The 16844-nt window shown below is 35.3% G+C and overlaps 1 protein-coding gene and 1 long non-coding RNA gene across 4 annotated transcripts in view; one reads left to right on the top strand and one right to left on the bottom strand.

Moving 5' to 3' along the window:
- Positions 1–16844, top strand: part of GAS2 (growth arrest specific 2) — a 128827-nt gene that overhangs the window by 73143 nt on the left and 38840 nt on the right. For all 3 annotated transcript variants that reach the window (XM_049890725.1, XM_049890724.1, XM_049890726.1), the window contains exon 7: positions 3881–3988. In XM_049890725.1, coding sequence (XP_049746682.1) covers positions 3881–3988 — 108 coding nt within the window. The remainder of the gene's footprint in view (positions 1–3880; positions 3989–16844) is intronic.
- Positions 302–9406, bottom strand: LOC126079613 (uncharacterized). The gene is made up of 3 exons (XR_007518222.1): positions 9232–9406; positions 3567–4054; positions 302–1169 (listed from the first exon to the last, which is right to left on the bottom strand). It is a non-coding gene; the product is annotated as an uncharacterized LOC126079613 (long non-coding RNA).

Consider the following 16844-nt stretch of genomic DNA (forward strand, 5'->3'; position numbering starts at 1 on the left):
TAATACTGGCTATTTATTCTCTGGCCAGGTTATTATCTGTAAAAAAAAAAAAAAAGAGAGAGAGGAGGAGGAGGATCAAGATAAAAAACAAGAAGAAAGAAAAACACAAAAGAGAAAAAAAACAAGAGGAGCAGACCTCTGTGAAGATATCATATTCCAGCAAATGGCTTCAGCAATAACTCTCAGTTCTGAAACCTCCAATGTTTCCTCCCATTTCTTTATTTGATACTTAGGGAAATAATGGAAAATAGAAAAAAAAATAGGGGACCCTTTATACGGATGGTGCATCCCACCTCCTTTAATCAAAATATCACATAAGAAACACAGTGGAGTCACTTCAGAATAATTTATTCTCCAGATGTCCTGATAGAGTGATTCAGCTGTGATAAAACAGTGGGGTCGGGTTTAGTTCTCTTCTTTGCATTCCCTCGTGGTGAGCTAGTTCCAACACAATGAGTTGAATACAGTTCTAAGAAACTGTTCTTACTTTCGTCCTCTTCTCCGTCAACTTCCTCAGTCTGGGGATGAGAGATAGTATAATTCTGAGTAATCAGGCTCCTCTTGAAATCCCATTTCAACAGAAAGCTGGCTGAGTTCCTGGCCAAAAAAACCAGAACACCTGCCAGACTGACTGATCCCAAGGTAATATAAGAAGTGCAGATGTCATCAGTCAGGGTTGATTTAACAATATATTTCCACTACCCACAGTCTGGCCTTGTCTCTTTCCTTTCTGACTCCATTTCTCACACAACTACAAAAAAACCCTTGATTTTGAAGTTCCTCTTGAAAGCTAGGTAGACATTAGGGAAAGACAAGACACTTGAGAAAATGTTCCTTGTATTTTACTTCATTTCATACTAGCAGTTTCTGTGTTTCGTCTAAAACACTCCAAGTGGGAATTACTTTCCATACACACTTGTCATTGTCATTTCTTAGCAGAGAGACCACTTGAACACCAATTTACTGTTTGTTCAATGACTTCGTGGCAGCAAGCCTACGCCAAGCAGGGTCCTCCAAAGTTTGACAGTGCACTTCTATGATGTTGTCTGCGTGTCTGATATTCTTCTACATAGCCCAGGCTCTTCTCCCTCTCTCCATTCCTGCTTTTCTTCACCCCTTCTTTTCTCATGGAAACTTTCATCATAGCGATAAGGAAAACAGCATCATTTCTAGCAATGACATAAAAATACAATTTTTATGTATATGCATACATATTTATATAAACATATAAAGAGATGCACATTCAGAAACATTGCAAACAGCACACATAGACACATAACCAAAAACCAAACCAAACCCACTGCCATTGAGCCGATTCCCACTCATAGTGACCCTATAGGACAAGCAGAATTGCCCCTGTAGGGTTTCCAAGGAGCACGTGGGGAATTCCAACTGCCAGCCTTTTGATTAGCAGGCATAGCTGTTAATAACCACGACACCACCAGGGTTTCCCATAGACACATAGACACCTCTATTTCTCCAGCCTAGAATGTGGTTCTGTATTATAGAAGGGAATGATGCTTCTATTACCCACCTTTTGTATCCCTTGTTCTATTGTATGCCTTGCTCTATAATCACCATTCCATTCAAGACTGTTTATTACCTTCAGAAAATTTGCAGGGAAAGATTTCCGTTAATACTAGAGTTAGTGGGTAGATGTATTTACAGTGCAAGTATGACGTGGTAGGACAAACTCTGAACTCAAAGCCATGGGCTTAATCACTAACCTAACGATGTTAGGCAATTTCATCAGCTTTAAAAGAAACCATCTCTAAGGTTCTTTGTATCCAATCTTTATTCTGTTCCATCAGTTTTCTTCTATGCCTTGTACAGGTCCATGATTTTGTTTTGTTATTAATTTATTTATTCATTGTGCATTTATTGAACACATGTGATATGCAATGAAGGCATTGTGCTATATGGCAGGATTTTAAAAATGTAATGAAACTCTATCTTAACCCTTAGAGAGCTCAAGGTCTAGCAAGGAAGGGTTAAGGTTAACCAGTAACTGAGATAAAATATGCTATGTTAAAAGTAAGTACCAAGAATTGTAGGCTTATACGTTGGCAGAATTAGGAATGGCAGAAGGGACTGATAGAAAGATGTATTCTTAAACTGCTTCTCTTATTCTTTTCCCCAGAAATAGGGTTGGTTCTGCTATATAGGTCTTCTTTGAGGCACAATTTCATAATTCTTAAGATAAATCTTGTTTTGGGATTTCTTCTCCTTTTCTGGTTTTTCCTCCCATGTCTTCTGCTTTTATAGTCCCTGGAGCCTCTCCTATTCTAGAGAAACCAAGTTTTTAATTCATAGTGTAGTGGTTAAGCATTAGGCTGCTAACCAAAAGGTTGGCAGTTTGAATCCACCGGTCACTCCCTGAAAATCCTATGGGGCAGTTCTGCTATGTCCTGTGAGTCTCTGTGAGTCAGAATCAACACGAGAGCAAAGGGTTGTTTGGGTTGTTTGTTTTGTTACACTAATATGTCAGTGAGTCCATGTCTTACTGCTGTTACAGTGTTAATTGGAGTTAGATATTTAATTATTTGAAAAAACTGTTCAATTTCTTTGATGGCAGAAGTCCAAAGATGATGACATGACATCTTTGTGGAAGAAAGAATTTGAGTGAGGAAAATCTAGTTTAATTTCTTCAGAATCTAAATTTATTCTATTCAATTCTCTGTTGCAGGAAGCACCTTATTTGGAGCTTTCTCTTTGAAACTTTTTCTCAAAACGCAGGAAATAATTGTTTTTGAGTTGTTTGGTTGTTTGGTTAGTTGAAGGAAGGACAGGTATGAGATACAGCATGGCAGGTCCCAAACAAGGAAAACGTAAACATAAAACTTGTTCCTAAAATCAGGAACTATTACATTGTCTTCGAGTAATCATAACTCTTTATAAGCAATGTGTACATCTCATTTAGATTATATAATTTTTAAACGGTGGAAATAATAGATATAAGACAGAGAAAAATCTGATATGCAGGCATGAATTCCATAAAATGCATATATACTGTAAAATATGCACAGAAGTAGCACTGGGTAGGTCTAAAGTGCTGAGATTTAGTGAGTTGCTAGGTGAGTCTGGGTGGATTAGAGATGGCTTCCTTAAGAAAAACTTAGAGTTCAAAATAAAACAACAACAATAATTTGTTTAATTCTCATTTATTTTGAAAGTGGATAAATTTAGTATCATTAAAATTGTACTGTGGGAATATATATCAAAACCAAAAAAAACAAAAACAAAAACCAAACCCGTTGCTTTGCAGTCAATTCCAACTCATAGTGACCCTGTATACTTTATGTTAATATACACCATATCTAGTTTTCCCAAATATGTAACTTACATTCTAGTCTAGTTTTCAATATATTTATTATGGCAAGCCAATGTATGTGGTCTTTTTAATCCTGAAAAAAAAAAAAAGACCCAGCTTCTCATTCCTAGACTGCCAGTTGATTTCCTCATCATCATCCCTGTCATTACCATCACCAGCATCATAACCATCGTCATCATCCAGCTTATGCCTTAGTGAAATTATTGGCCTTCAGAAAATGCCTTCAGGATCTCACCTTTATGTTGTTGTTGTTAGCTGCCGTCATATTGGCTCCCACTCATGGTGACCCCATGCACAACTGAATAAAAAGCTGCCTGGTTTTGTGCCTCCCCATGATCAGTTGTGGATTAGACTGTTATGATCCATAGGGTTTTCATTGGCTGAGTTATGGTTTAATGTGATATTCCTGTGTTTGCATCCATGTCCATCATCTGTCATGGAACAAATTTAAAAGCATTACTGGTCCAAGGGACCCTTGAACCCGCTAAACGAATTGCTCTAAATGAGACTGCACTCAGGAGAATGAACCTGACTGCTCTTCTATTTCAGGTGAAACAAATTTCTGAAGATCCTCCTTGCAAATGTCCAACCAAGTTCTGCGTTGAACGGCTCTCTCAAGGGAGATACAGAGTGGGAGAAAAGATTCTCTTCATTAGGGTAAAAGTTTAACTTTTCACTTGTTGTCTTGTCCTTCATGAGAATATTCAGGACGTGAGATGGGGGCTGTAGGGAAATACGACAGGTAAGTAAGCAGGAACTTCCCTTGTGGTGGTTGCAGTTGGATTAAAAACACAAGGTATGAATATTCCTTTAAGGTATCACATGTAATAATATACTGTTAAGGGCTAAATAAATAGAATCTCTTTTTGCATACACACACAAACTCACTAAAGGAAGCATAAAGACTGAATTGAAGGAAGAAAAGAAAAGAAAAAAAAAAAGGTCTGTAATATTTAGTTTTCGAAGGAACTAAAAACCTCCAATGGGGAAGGGGAAAAAGCGTTCTGCAGTGGTCTTCCACTGAGTTCCAGAAATAACTATTCACTTGGTCTGGGTACCATTTAGATTGCTTGAACATGATTTTTCAAGAAGTCTGTTTTACGATCCAGGGCGAGAAGAATGAAAGCTCAAAGACAGTAGAATAGTTAAATGGGAACTGTCATTTCTTACTAAATTTTCTTGGTCAGAATAGACGAATGTAGACCTATGCCAGTGACTGATTTTGGTAGTCTCAGTCCATTTTCCGGTGGTCCTAATTTAAATACTAGTTAGACATCATGAGCAGTTTTAGACATTAATTGGTGGCTCAGTAAAGTAACATTCTAGGCCTTTTGTTTGTGTTTGTTTTGCTAACGCTGAAGAAAACTTAGTCTCTCAAGATCAGTTTGTGACTTTTGCTAAGACCAAGAATTCTTTTTTTGAAAAACAAGAAAATGAAAAATATAACACTTTATTCTTTGAAGTTTCTAATTAGTAAGTATAAATGTTTTCTGCTCATTTTTTAGTTAATTCGTAAGGGGCAGAGGTTATGATTCAAAGGAGCCGTATTCTCTTCTCATTTGAATAATTTAAAAATATCTTGCTTGTTATTTTGTGTAGAACAGAATGATTTGAACATGTACAGCTAGTACAATTAGTTCTTAGAATTCTTAAATCAGTGATGATCCAGTAGAAATTTTGTCAGTGTAAAGTTTTCTTAATTTCAACTTTTGACTGAAATTTATTTAAGCTTTTTTTTAAGACTCTTATATGTATCTGAAGAAAACATTGATAATGATTAGCCTTAAAAAATGTTGTCAATAATTTTGTATTCTAACCTAATTTTAGTCAAACGTTACTAACTGGTTCTTTGTTTTGATTTCCAGGTAATAATTGCTATTCTGCTTTGGAATGGCAACTAAAGGGGTAACAACTATAATGTAATTACTTACTATTATGGGTTTGAGAAAAATGTGGGTGAATGACCTCATTAGGAAAAGATAGCTGCCTGAGTCATTGCTGCTTTTTGTTGCAAGGAGAACATACAAATTTATTTTAGAGAAACTGCCTGGTTTCACTTTAGTACATTAAATAATAGTGATTTAGAATCTCCAGAAATGTGTTTTATTAATTTTACCAGGCAGACTTTTCTCAGTTGAGACTTAGGCTCTTTCAGACCATTAGGTCCTAGAGCTTAGAATCAAAACATAGGGTTTTATTTATGTAAACAGTGATTTGCTTTTGTAATACAAGTGTTCTAATAGATCCCATGATTAATAAACTAGATACTTTGCCCTCTATTGTAACCTAATATCTTTAGGCAAAATACATATATTACTCATGTTTATTTGTGTCTGGTATGCTATATTTAGTCAGTTGTCAACCAAAAAATTCAATATCTATATTTATAAATAGTGTAAATTCATATAGCATTTAATACATAAGTTACTTTTTGGTGTTTTTTGTTTTGTTTTGTTTTTAAGGAATTTTTTTTTGTGTGTGTGTGAAATCTATCCTTGTATTGTTGTTTACAGAAGAGCTGAGATTTGGCTTACTGAAAAAATGGCATCAAATGCCTTAGTGATAGCATTTAAATTTAATTTCGGTTAACACATCAGAACATATTGTGCACACTCAGTTTCATTCTTCTAAGGTTCCAGTAAGCCTGCACTAAGACAGCTAACTGTGATGGGGTTATTCACTGACTGGACCAGCAAGTAACGGCATCATGGTGCCATGACGTGTGTTTTAGAAGAGTTTTAATGATCTGTAGTTATTCACTTTCTCGATATTGGCCCTGTCCACATAAAATCTGTAATATTTTTTTTATAAAAAAACATTTAAATTGACACATTTTTTTAAAAACTTAATGTTTTAAAAGGAAACTTTCTTATCACTGCCTAAACTGGAAATCAGAACTATGCCTGTCAAAAAAGAAGAGATCCATTAACATATATTGGTTGAAATTCTTGTCCTTTGGCTGGCCAGAGATCCAGTTCCACCCAGATGGAGCAAAGTGATTCTAAAAAGTGCCTCTTTCTATCTCTTGTTTTCCCTAGAGGCATTTTACCCCTCATTCTCTTGTGTTTAGGAATTCAGTTTGCACAGGCAAGTCACATGTGTCTTGCATTGTACATTTTCTCCCTATTTTCTCCTTTCTACACTGAATGAATGACCTGAAAATGTCTCAGTGATGTGTACACACTTTGCCTAGTACTTTTTAGTTTGTAGCAGGGACTCTGATTGATTGTCATTCTGCTCTAACTCATTGTAAGGACTTGGCAGTTATTAACTAAAAGAATAATAATAATAATTAAAAGAAAAAACATCAGAGGTATTGAGTTTTCAAATGGTCATGTGGTTGGAATGGCTAATACTGTCACTAAGCTTCTCTGAATGCCTGGATAAGTAGTAAATGTCTGTAGTCAAAATCTCAAACACACTGGGGGAAGGATTGCTTCACCGTGTCTCTGTTGTAATTCTATATTTTATAAGCTTGTGTATTTACCATCAACATATTTTAAACTTTGGCACATCTTTCTTGAGGCTGCCAAATGTGGTCATATTTACTTGGCTGCAAATGAATTATTCTATAAAATATGCATACAATGAAATATAATGCTGGCTTAATATTTACGTTATCTCCTAGATATCTGACCATCCCTAGAGCAGCAATGTCTTCATATGGTCATAGTAAACCTGCCCAGTGCAAAGAACAATTTGTTGTTGTTGCTGTTGTTAGTTGTCATTGCAATTCCAACTCATGGCAACCCCATGTGTGCAGAATAGGACTGCATTTTATAGTCTTTTCAAGGCTGTGGCCTTTCCAAAGAAGATCACCCAGCCTGTCTTTCGAGATGCCTCTGGGTGGGTTCAAACCCCCAATCTTTTAAGTAGTAGTCCAATAATTAGCAGTTTGTTCCACTCAGGGTCTCTTAAATAATAATTTAGGGCCATTTAAAGTTGTTAAGACTGTTGTTCTTGCTTAACGATAACACAATTACCAAAACACTGACTCAAAGTAATATCCCATAGAAAATCATAAATACCTGATTTTCTTAGTAAGCCTATAACTAACACATTTCCTCACGATTTAATCTTCTCAGGGTAAGCCATTGCTAACCACCTTCCACAGTTTATCATTATGGTATATATGAACAAATTTTCTCTTTATGTATTCTCTTTATATATTCACACAGATGCAGTCAGGACAAATAAGAATGAAAAATATAAAAAGTATGTGTAGATTTCAGAGACAGAGCCAGGAAGACATTTTCTATTGAGAATAGCTTTGCTAAGCATACCATTTCTGTGGATTTCTATAAACCACTGTATGAATATATGCTTCCCATCCATGGCTATCTAAATTGTATGTGTGTAGTTGCATCTATACACTTATGTAGACATGTTTGTGTGTATGTAGATATCTTCATATACAGATGACTGATTAATCTCTACCCGAATACAGAGAATCGTTTAGTATCAGGGAAAACCTCAGAGGTTCATCACTGAGGTTTTCAGGCAAACTTTGTAGCAAACATTGTAATAAAACTTTCTTGTTTCTAAACCAAAAACCAAACCCATTGCTATCAAGTCAATTCAGACTCAAAACAACCCTGTAGGACAAATTAGAACTGCTCCATAGGGTTTCCAAGGAGTAGCTGGTGGATTCGAACTACCAACCTTTTGGTTAGTAGCCAGGCTCTTAACCACTGTGCCACCAGGGCTTTATTGTTTCTAACTCATAAAAACACTTTCTAAAAGTCACATTTTTTGCCTTATACCTTCTGGTGAGCTGCACTGTTTTATTAATTGTCATGGACAAGCACGCTAAATGCAGCTACTTTGTATTTGTATTGTGTACATACAAATGTACCCTCCTCCAAGGTATAAGTATTTTAGCTACTTTTCTATGACTTCTGAATTTGAACAGTGATGACAAAACCTCCTTGCCAATTTCTATAATAACAGAGATTTGTATATTACCATTCAGCCACTATATGTATCCTTAAAGTGTAAACAGAGGGTCTCAGGTCTAATGTCTTGATTTGGGGAGGAAAGAAGTCAATTTTTCTCTTGTCCCTTTGTTCATTTGATTAATTGGTATGTACCAGTGCTATGAATCTAAAAAACAAACCTGTTGCAGTCAAGTGGATTCCTATTTGTAGTGACCCTATAGGACAGAGTAGAACTGCCTCCGTAGGGCTTCCAGGGAGCGGCTGGTAGATTCAAACTGCCGACCTTTTGTTAGTAACCAAGCTCTTAACCACAGTGCCACCAAGAAAGCAGTTGTCAATATGAATCCATATAAGCTTTTAGGGAAGGACTTCAGAAATATGTATCATATGCCATCAAAATGACTATACTATTTATCAACCCCAATTTGATGACTATATTTTATGTAAATAATCTAACATTGGTTTTAATTGTGGTCCCAGGATAAGCAACATCAGCATCAGCTGAGAACTTGTTAGTCTTGCAAATTCTTGGGCTTTACCCCAGACCTAGTGAATCAGAAACTCTGGGGGCCATCTGTGTTTTAACAAGCCCTCCAAATGATTCTGATGTGTGCTGAAGTTTGAAAACCCCCAATCTAAAAGAAAAAAAATGAACTCTGCGTAGAAAGAGATTTGTTGGACAACAAAACTGGAAGTCATCTGCATATGTAACCATTGTATTCAAGATAACCATTCAGGTACTAAAAGTAATAATTAAGCATTGTTGTGAGGACATGCTTAAGATATAATGTTAATTGGATAAGGTAAACTTTGAAATTATATTCATACTATAAAAATATTTCTGTATAGAAATGACATATAATATGAAAAATTAACTTGAGCAGTAAACTTTCACCTAAAGCACAATTAGGGAAAAAAAAAAGATAACAGAAAAAGAAAGGAATAAGAAAAGGCACTTCTTACCTTCTTGGCCAGGGTCCCTGCAGAGTTTGATTTCTACACCATTTCTCTTCCTCACTGCCTCTGCCCCCAGTCCTTCATCCCATATTCCAGTCAGTTACATATACATGAATTACATACAACTGGGATTTTCTTTACAGCAGTCTAGACCTCAAACATTTTTCTGTCTCCTCCCAAATACCTGTGTATTTGTTAGCTCTGGTGCAAAGAAAACACTTCCTTCCCAAGACATGCTCCACTTGAACCCTTAAGACTTTGCACCTGGGACATTTTCTGGTAATCTTAAAATATTGAGGGGAAAAAAAGAGATTATATATAATTATGATCAAGACCAAAAACAGGAATAACTGAAAATAGTTTTTTTTTTTTTTTTTTTTTTGCTTCTTGAGGGCATAGAATCATGAGAAATTTTTCTTCTGTTCTGTATTTACTTTTGATGATATTAAAAAAAAATGACCTCTTTAAAAGAAGAGGAATCAGCAACCAGACTGTTGCAAAACTGAGAATAAATAAAAAGCCTTCTAAAAGTTGTCAGATTAATTAGCTGACTGCTCATTTTTATGGTCCTTTTGCTTAGCTTTTCATCTTTTGTAAAAGGGTAGGAAGATTATTAGAGCCCTAAGAACTCGGCTGCTAACCAAAAGGTGAGCAGTTCGAACCCATCAACGGCTCTTTGGAAACCCTGTGGGGCATTTCTGCTCTGCCGTGTGTGGTCACTATGAGTAGGAATCCACTCGACGGCAATGGGTTTGGCTTAGTTTTTGGTTTGGTGCTATTTAGACCTTGGAGGATTTTGCATTTTCTTCTGAACTTGTAGCATATTTTACTTTGGGTGAAACTGTTATCTTTTCTTATTTTTAATATTTTATCTCCCTACTTTGACAATGCATTCACATTGTTTAGGGTTCAAACGAGGAAACAAACAAACTTTTATCTACTCCCTGGATAATTTTCCTTCTCTTTGCAGACCCCAGCAGTGAGCCACATACTCAGTTTTCTCTTTACTGGCAATTAAAGCTTAACCATTTGGTGTCCGTTCCATTAAAACTCAATATTTAGTGATGTGAAAATGATCTGGTATGAGAAACTAATTTGTGCTAATGCGTGAAATGGATGCAAACGGCTTTAACGAGATAGACTATCCATGGTATGACCTTTATACTGAACAAAGTTGCTCTAATTTCTGGTAGTAGGACTTTCTGGTAAAATGGCAGCCAGTGGGATCACACCGTAAGTCACATTATAAGCTACGGTGGCACAAGGTGTGTTCCAAGGAATAACAGTTCCGGAAGAACTATTTGTAAAGAATATTGGTAAAGAAGAATTAACATGATAAAGAGTTTAAATGAGGTTCTTTAGTAATTGTTATTAATAATTGATTCGGCTAGATAATATGCCTTACCATATTATCTCATTTTAACCTCTCGTCCCACTGTGGTGAATAATTTTATCATCTCCATTTCAAAGATAAGGAAGCTAAAACACAGAGGTTGAGCAACTTACCCAAAGTTACATGCTAATGAATAACGGAAGTGGGGTTCAAACCCTGAGAGACTGATCTCTTGAATTTACACTTTTTTTTTTTACCAAGCAATATGATAGCACTGTTTTTTTTTTTTTTTTTTTTTAACCAAGCAATACTGATATCTTTACCTGGGATTTCTTGACGGGTTCAATATACTAACGTGATCTGTAAACTCCTAGAGGGAGTATATGGAGCGTATAATAACCAAAATTCGATCCTGACTCCAAAACCCACAGCACACTCTACTCCAAGCTGCCTCACTGTGGCACGTCCATTAAATGCACATATTTTATTCATAAGGTTAGTCCTCTAAAAAGGATCTGTTTCTTTTTATATTTAATACTCAACTGTAGTAAATTATTCCTTACACCATTTTTACTTCACAAATTCAGAATACCAAAAACCAAAACCAAACGCACTGCCTTCCAGTCGATTCCGACTCATAACAACGCTATAGGACAGAGTAGAACTGCCCCATAGAGTTTCCGAGGAACGCCTGGTGGATTCGAACTGCCGCCCTATTGGTTAACAACCGTAGCACTTGACCAGTGCGCCACCAGGGTTTCCCAGGATACCAAAAGGTAACACAATTATGTAATCAATAGTGCATACTGTAAAGAAAGGCATATATAGTGTTTACCTGGCTATATTGTGATAGTGGTAAAAATAAAAACTATTTCTGTGCTTACTAATTAGTAAGCACAATGCCAGACATTGTCAAAGTGCCTTATACGGCTTGTTTTTTTAATAGACAAAACTAAATAGAATTCTATACATTTTAAGACACATTGTTGTCTTTCCTGGTATATTTTTAATAGAGGTCAGAAAATAATTCTTCTATATTGCCAGTATATCTTGCTGAGTCTTCTCATGAATAGTAGATTTTTTTTTTAATTGGACTAGTAATACTCTAAGGCATTTTCATAGCAGACTTTCACATTTGCGTAAAATCATATGAGATTCTATACTAATGCTCTAATGGTTCTATTTTTTCACAGTTTAAGAAATGTGATTACTTAATTAAAAAGCTAAAGAAAAAATAATAATTTAATTGGAAGTCACAAAAGGATTTGAAGTGTTTTGGGGTCACCTTCTTTGCACTGCTTTTGAATTAAATCATCACAGATCAATAGAAAGGTCACACATACTGTTATTGACTCTGTGTAATTTCTTCTTTGCCATAAAAATTCTTCAGGATTATACCTGTGTGGTAAAAATCAACTCACTGTAACAATCCAAGCAAGAGAGGCACCAGAGTTCTGTTGCTATAGCAACCCAACCTAGCAATGCCTTCTGGGACTTGCTGGGGAGAAAGTGCAAGGATAGTGAGTGATATTACTTTCTTTTCTGCTCTTATGACACATATTGATTTGCTCTGAGTAAAAGTTGCATGGTTCAAATTGCATGCCCTTCCCAGTAATGAAAAATGGGCTGTTGTATAAAAATGCAAAGGAGTTTTAAATGAGTAGCAAGGAGATTAAAACCTCCATTTATCTTAGTGGAAACATCACAGAAGCAGCCATTACTCAGCAGCTGACTGGAGAAAAATCATATTTTTAAAAATGTAGATTACGTATAAGACCTCCATCAAATTTATTAATTTACGAGAGCAGTGATTATCATTTCAAAACTATATTATGTATTTGTTTATAGGAAAAAAAGTTTGTTTCTGAGGTATGTGAAATCTCAAACAACATTTATAGGGTTCTAATCCAAAGTGGGAGAGCCATAGCTGTTCTTTGCAAAAGAAAATTTTTAGACGGGTCCCTTTCCTTGCCCAACGTCCTCAAAACTGAATACTAATTCGAGAAAAGCAAGCAACAACACGTAAAATACATTCAAACACTTTGTTTTAATTTCAGTTTTTATAGTCTTTTTGCTCCATTAAAGACATTCTCATTTGTTTGTAATTTATTCATGTTCACTGAGGCTGTGCTAATACGTGGATGTAATTTACTCATGGGTAACACACTTCCCAAAGGGCTATGCAAATATTAATAAATCCTCTTAACCCCTCCTCTCTGAGAAAGGCATATATAGTGGATAAATGCAAAATAAACAATGTTTACTCATTAAGATGATAGAGGGTTGTCTTTCTGAGAGTTATGCTTTGAGGTTGAAAAAATATTTCAATACAGAAAAATTTAAACCAAATTTTGTCCATAATTGCAACCCCACAATGTATCCATTGACCACCACTTTTGAAAGTAAGAAAAAAAAAAATGTTTGGTACCTGGTACAAGAATGTAAAGATAAACTAATGTATGTGAACATGTCCCTATATTCTTATTTAAAGAACTCATTTCTTTTCTTTGCATTGAATTATTAAGAGATATCAAATGTGAAAAACAATAAATAAGAGCTCAAAACCAAAAATCATTCTTTCTTGAGAATTTGCTGTTGGCTACTTAGCAATGAGTAGATTTAAAAAATTGTCTTCTACCTTTCACCTGACCTGATAAGCCTTCTTACTTATCTGCAACTGGATTGGCAAGATCTACCAAGCCTTTAACTTGTGCAATTCATACATGACTCTATTTCAGCTTGAATTTTTTTTTTTTAGGGAGGAGGGAGCATTATTCTGCGTCCAGAACAAATGGACTTTTTTTTTTCACTAGATACAAATAAAAATTATTTAAACTTAAAAAAAAAAAATTTTTTTTTTTTAAACATATTATTGAGAAAATGCACAGGTCCAATGATCTACATTCCCAGTTTCTGCATTGCTGTACCCTTCCTGCCATTACCATAAATTTGCTACGTATGTGTGTGTGTGTATGTGTATACACACATATACCACAAATACATATGTATGTGTGAGTGGGTATATTATATATATATAATATATATGCATATATATATGTACACATAAATAACTCAAACCCCTTGCCATTGAGTCTATTCCAACTCATAGAGACCCTAAAGGACAGAGTAGAACTGCCCCACAGGGTTTCCCAGGAGCAGCTGGTAGATTCGGACTGCTGACCTTTTGGTTAGCAGCTGAGCTCTCTCAACTACTGTGCCACCAGGGCTTCATATATATATATGAATTTTTAATGTGTTGTGAAAAGGCATACTATCAGAGAGTTGAATTAGTTCAATGAATTTGCATTTTAATTGAGTTTGAAAGAAATCTTAAGTTCATTTTTTGCATCTGAAATTTAAATTCTTAGTCAATAATTTTGTGAGAAAAATAAACCTATTTTGTTTATATTTCTTTTTATACTATTTAATGTTCACTTAATGCTTATCGTTTATCAAGTGGAGTTCTCAATGCTTTCCTTGGATTCTTTTAATAACCCTCACATCTCTATGAAGTAGGCACCATTATTATCCCCAATTTTCCAATAAGGAAATTGGTTAACTACTGGCTTAAGACCAAGCAGCTAGTAAGAATAGAAGACTTCATTTGAATCCCACACGTCTGATTTTGGGGGTCCACAGTTTAACTAAATTTTTTTTTTCTAGTCTTCGGCATGGCATTTTATGAGTATTGTTGCTCAACCTTTTCAATATCCATTAATAATTGATCTTCACTTAATGATTTGCTCCTGATTTCTCTTTTTCCTTTGCCTGAGTGCTTCAGCAAAGCATAGAATTTCATGGCCAGTCCCTGTTGGAGAGTCAGAAGAAAGCAGCCAGGAAACAAAAAATTTAAAAAAACACCACCACCCCACCCCCCAAAAATCAGAAAACTCAACCAGAAGGGTTTTCACATCGTTCAACATATTTATTGATTTTCTTTTCAATATGTTTGACCAGATTTGAAAAGCTTTCCAGAAATAAAATTTTATTCTAGGAATGAAGAAATTAAGGAATATTCTCAATTTACTGCAATTAAAATTTTCCATTTAAAATTGGCTGTTGCACTGGTTAAGATTAAATCCTGTTGATTTGATTAAGTATAAACAGGTTTTCTAAGCAGGAGAGTAAGTTGCCTTTTATATCTTTTATTAAAGGGTTTAAATTAGACTTATGAAAAAGTGTACACTGAAAACTTTTGTCACAGCAACTAATACTTTTGGAGACAAGTTTGCTAAAATTGGGTATAATGCAATGTTTAAATAACATTTTTTTACTAGCTGTTTTTATTTTGTTAATTGGTGGCAGTACAGCTATTTTATTTTACATGGTTTGTAAAGCACATTTACATATACATTATCTTATTTTATCCTCATTGCAGTTGTTAATTTATTCATCTTATTGGTAAGGAAGCTGCAGCTAATAGAGATTTAGCAAGTTCCTAAAGTATTCCTGGTAGTAATTGACCAAGCCAGGGTTAAATCATATTGTGACATTTTTAATCTCAAATTCTACATATTTTAAATTTCACACAACAAAATTTCCCTTTGAAGTTTAATTTTGAACTTAGCGTAAACGAAAACAGAGTCTTTCACTATGTTATTGAGTTAGGAATTATTTGCCTTGAATCACAAAATTGACCTGATATAGCAATGTGAGACTGCAAAGTTTAGAAGATTTTTCTCTTCATTTTTTCATTCCAATAAAAGCATTTCTTGATTTTTATGTTCTATGCTGATAAAATGTGAATGATTTTTAATAAGATAAATGTGACTGCTTTTTGCAAAAAGTAAGAAAATGGAACAAATACACTTAATGTGTTATGTTCTTGAATTATTGATGAATCTTCTAGCAGCCAAAGGATAAACCCGTGAAATAGCTATCACTATAAACTGTATATAGTTTTCCCAAGGGCTCACGTTACATAAACGGGATGAAAGCCAGATTCATTAGAAAATATACTTGGCAAATGGGGCCATCTTGAATTTGTATTGAATATAATCAAGCATGGTGGAAATTTTGCCATTAGAACATTCATTATAATAAATTATAACTCGCTGATTCAGTGCTATCTCTCTTATAAATTAATTTAGTGAGTTAAACTTCTGTATGACTTGGTCATTTTGGACCTTGACTTGCATTTTCCCCTCCAATACTTGGCATTATGAATTTCGACCCAGCAGGTGCCTTCATGACATAAATCAGCAAGTCTTCCCTACTGATTCACATCCAGCTGGAGTTCACTGGCATGATGTGTCCCAATTAGTATTAATATTTTCATTTTAAGCTTGGTTCTGTGTTGTTTTATGTTGTATTCAAGTCCAGAAGCCTATGAAGATCTTGAGGAACTCTCTATGCAGATATTGGGAGAAACAAAGTATAAGAATTTGGGGATGAATATGGCCTTAGGATAGTTCACTCAATTTTCTTTATAATGAAAATCTTGCTGTTACTAGAAACAGCAAGTTATTCAGTGAGATTTGTCATGTTTCCCTAAAAAAAAAAAAAAACCCAACATGAAATCCTTACTTCAAGGCACTATTCCTCTCCCAACTACAGCTTTCTGTTACTTCACCATCTCTTTTGCAGGCCAGCTTCTCTTGCCAACATCTTATCATCCAGCACCACACTCACACCTTGTCCAACAGACTTCCCAAATATGGAGAAATGCCTTCTCTCTATTACAGACTTCATACAATCTAGTTTGTGTCATAGATGAGTTCTAGGGGACTACAAACTCCATAGAAAAGATTTAAAATTATTTGAGAGAGCACCATGTACAGGGCTCTCTCAGTACCCCTCACCCCTGCAACTCTTCCGACATTTTATTTGTTCCCTTTCCCGGAAACTGATACCTTGGTTAACAGTCTCTAACTTTCATTCTGAAGAAGGGTATTTGTCATATTTTTCCTGAAATCCAGCCTCATAGTTTAAGTGGGTTAGAGATTTAATTAGATAGTCTCTCTGAGGCCTCATTTGAAAGCAGGTAAAGGGCAGGCCTGATTTCAAATCTCTAACTTTGGCATTAGGTATAAGGTCTAAAGAATCCATTTCTAAAACAGTAACTCTCAGACAAAGAGTTAACAACATTAATTTATCATCATCCTCCAATGTGTTGGAGCCCTGGTGGTGCAGTGGTTAAGAGCTTGGCTGCTAACTAAAAGGTTGGAAGTTCCAATCCACCAGTGCTCCTTGGACACTTGGTGGGGCAATTCTACTCTGTCCTATAGGGTCACTATTGGTTGAAATCGACTTGACGGCAATGGGTTAGATAAAAGCAAGGTGACAA

Source organism: Elephas maximus, chromosome 7, assembly GCF_024166365.1.
Source record: "Elephas maximus indicus isolate mEleMax1 chromosome 7, mEleMax1 primary haplotype, whole genome shotgun sequence".
Classification (NCBI taxonomy): Eukaryota; Metazoa; Chordata; class Mammalia; order Proboscidea; family Elephantidae; genus Elephas; species Elephas maximus.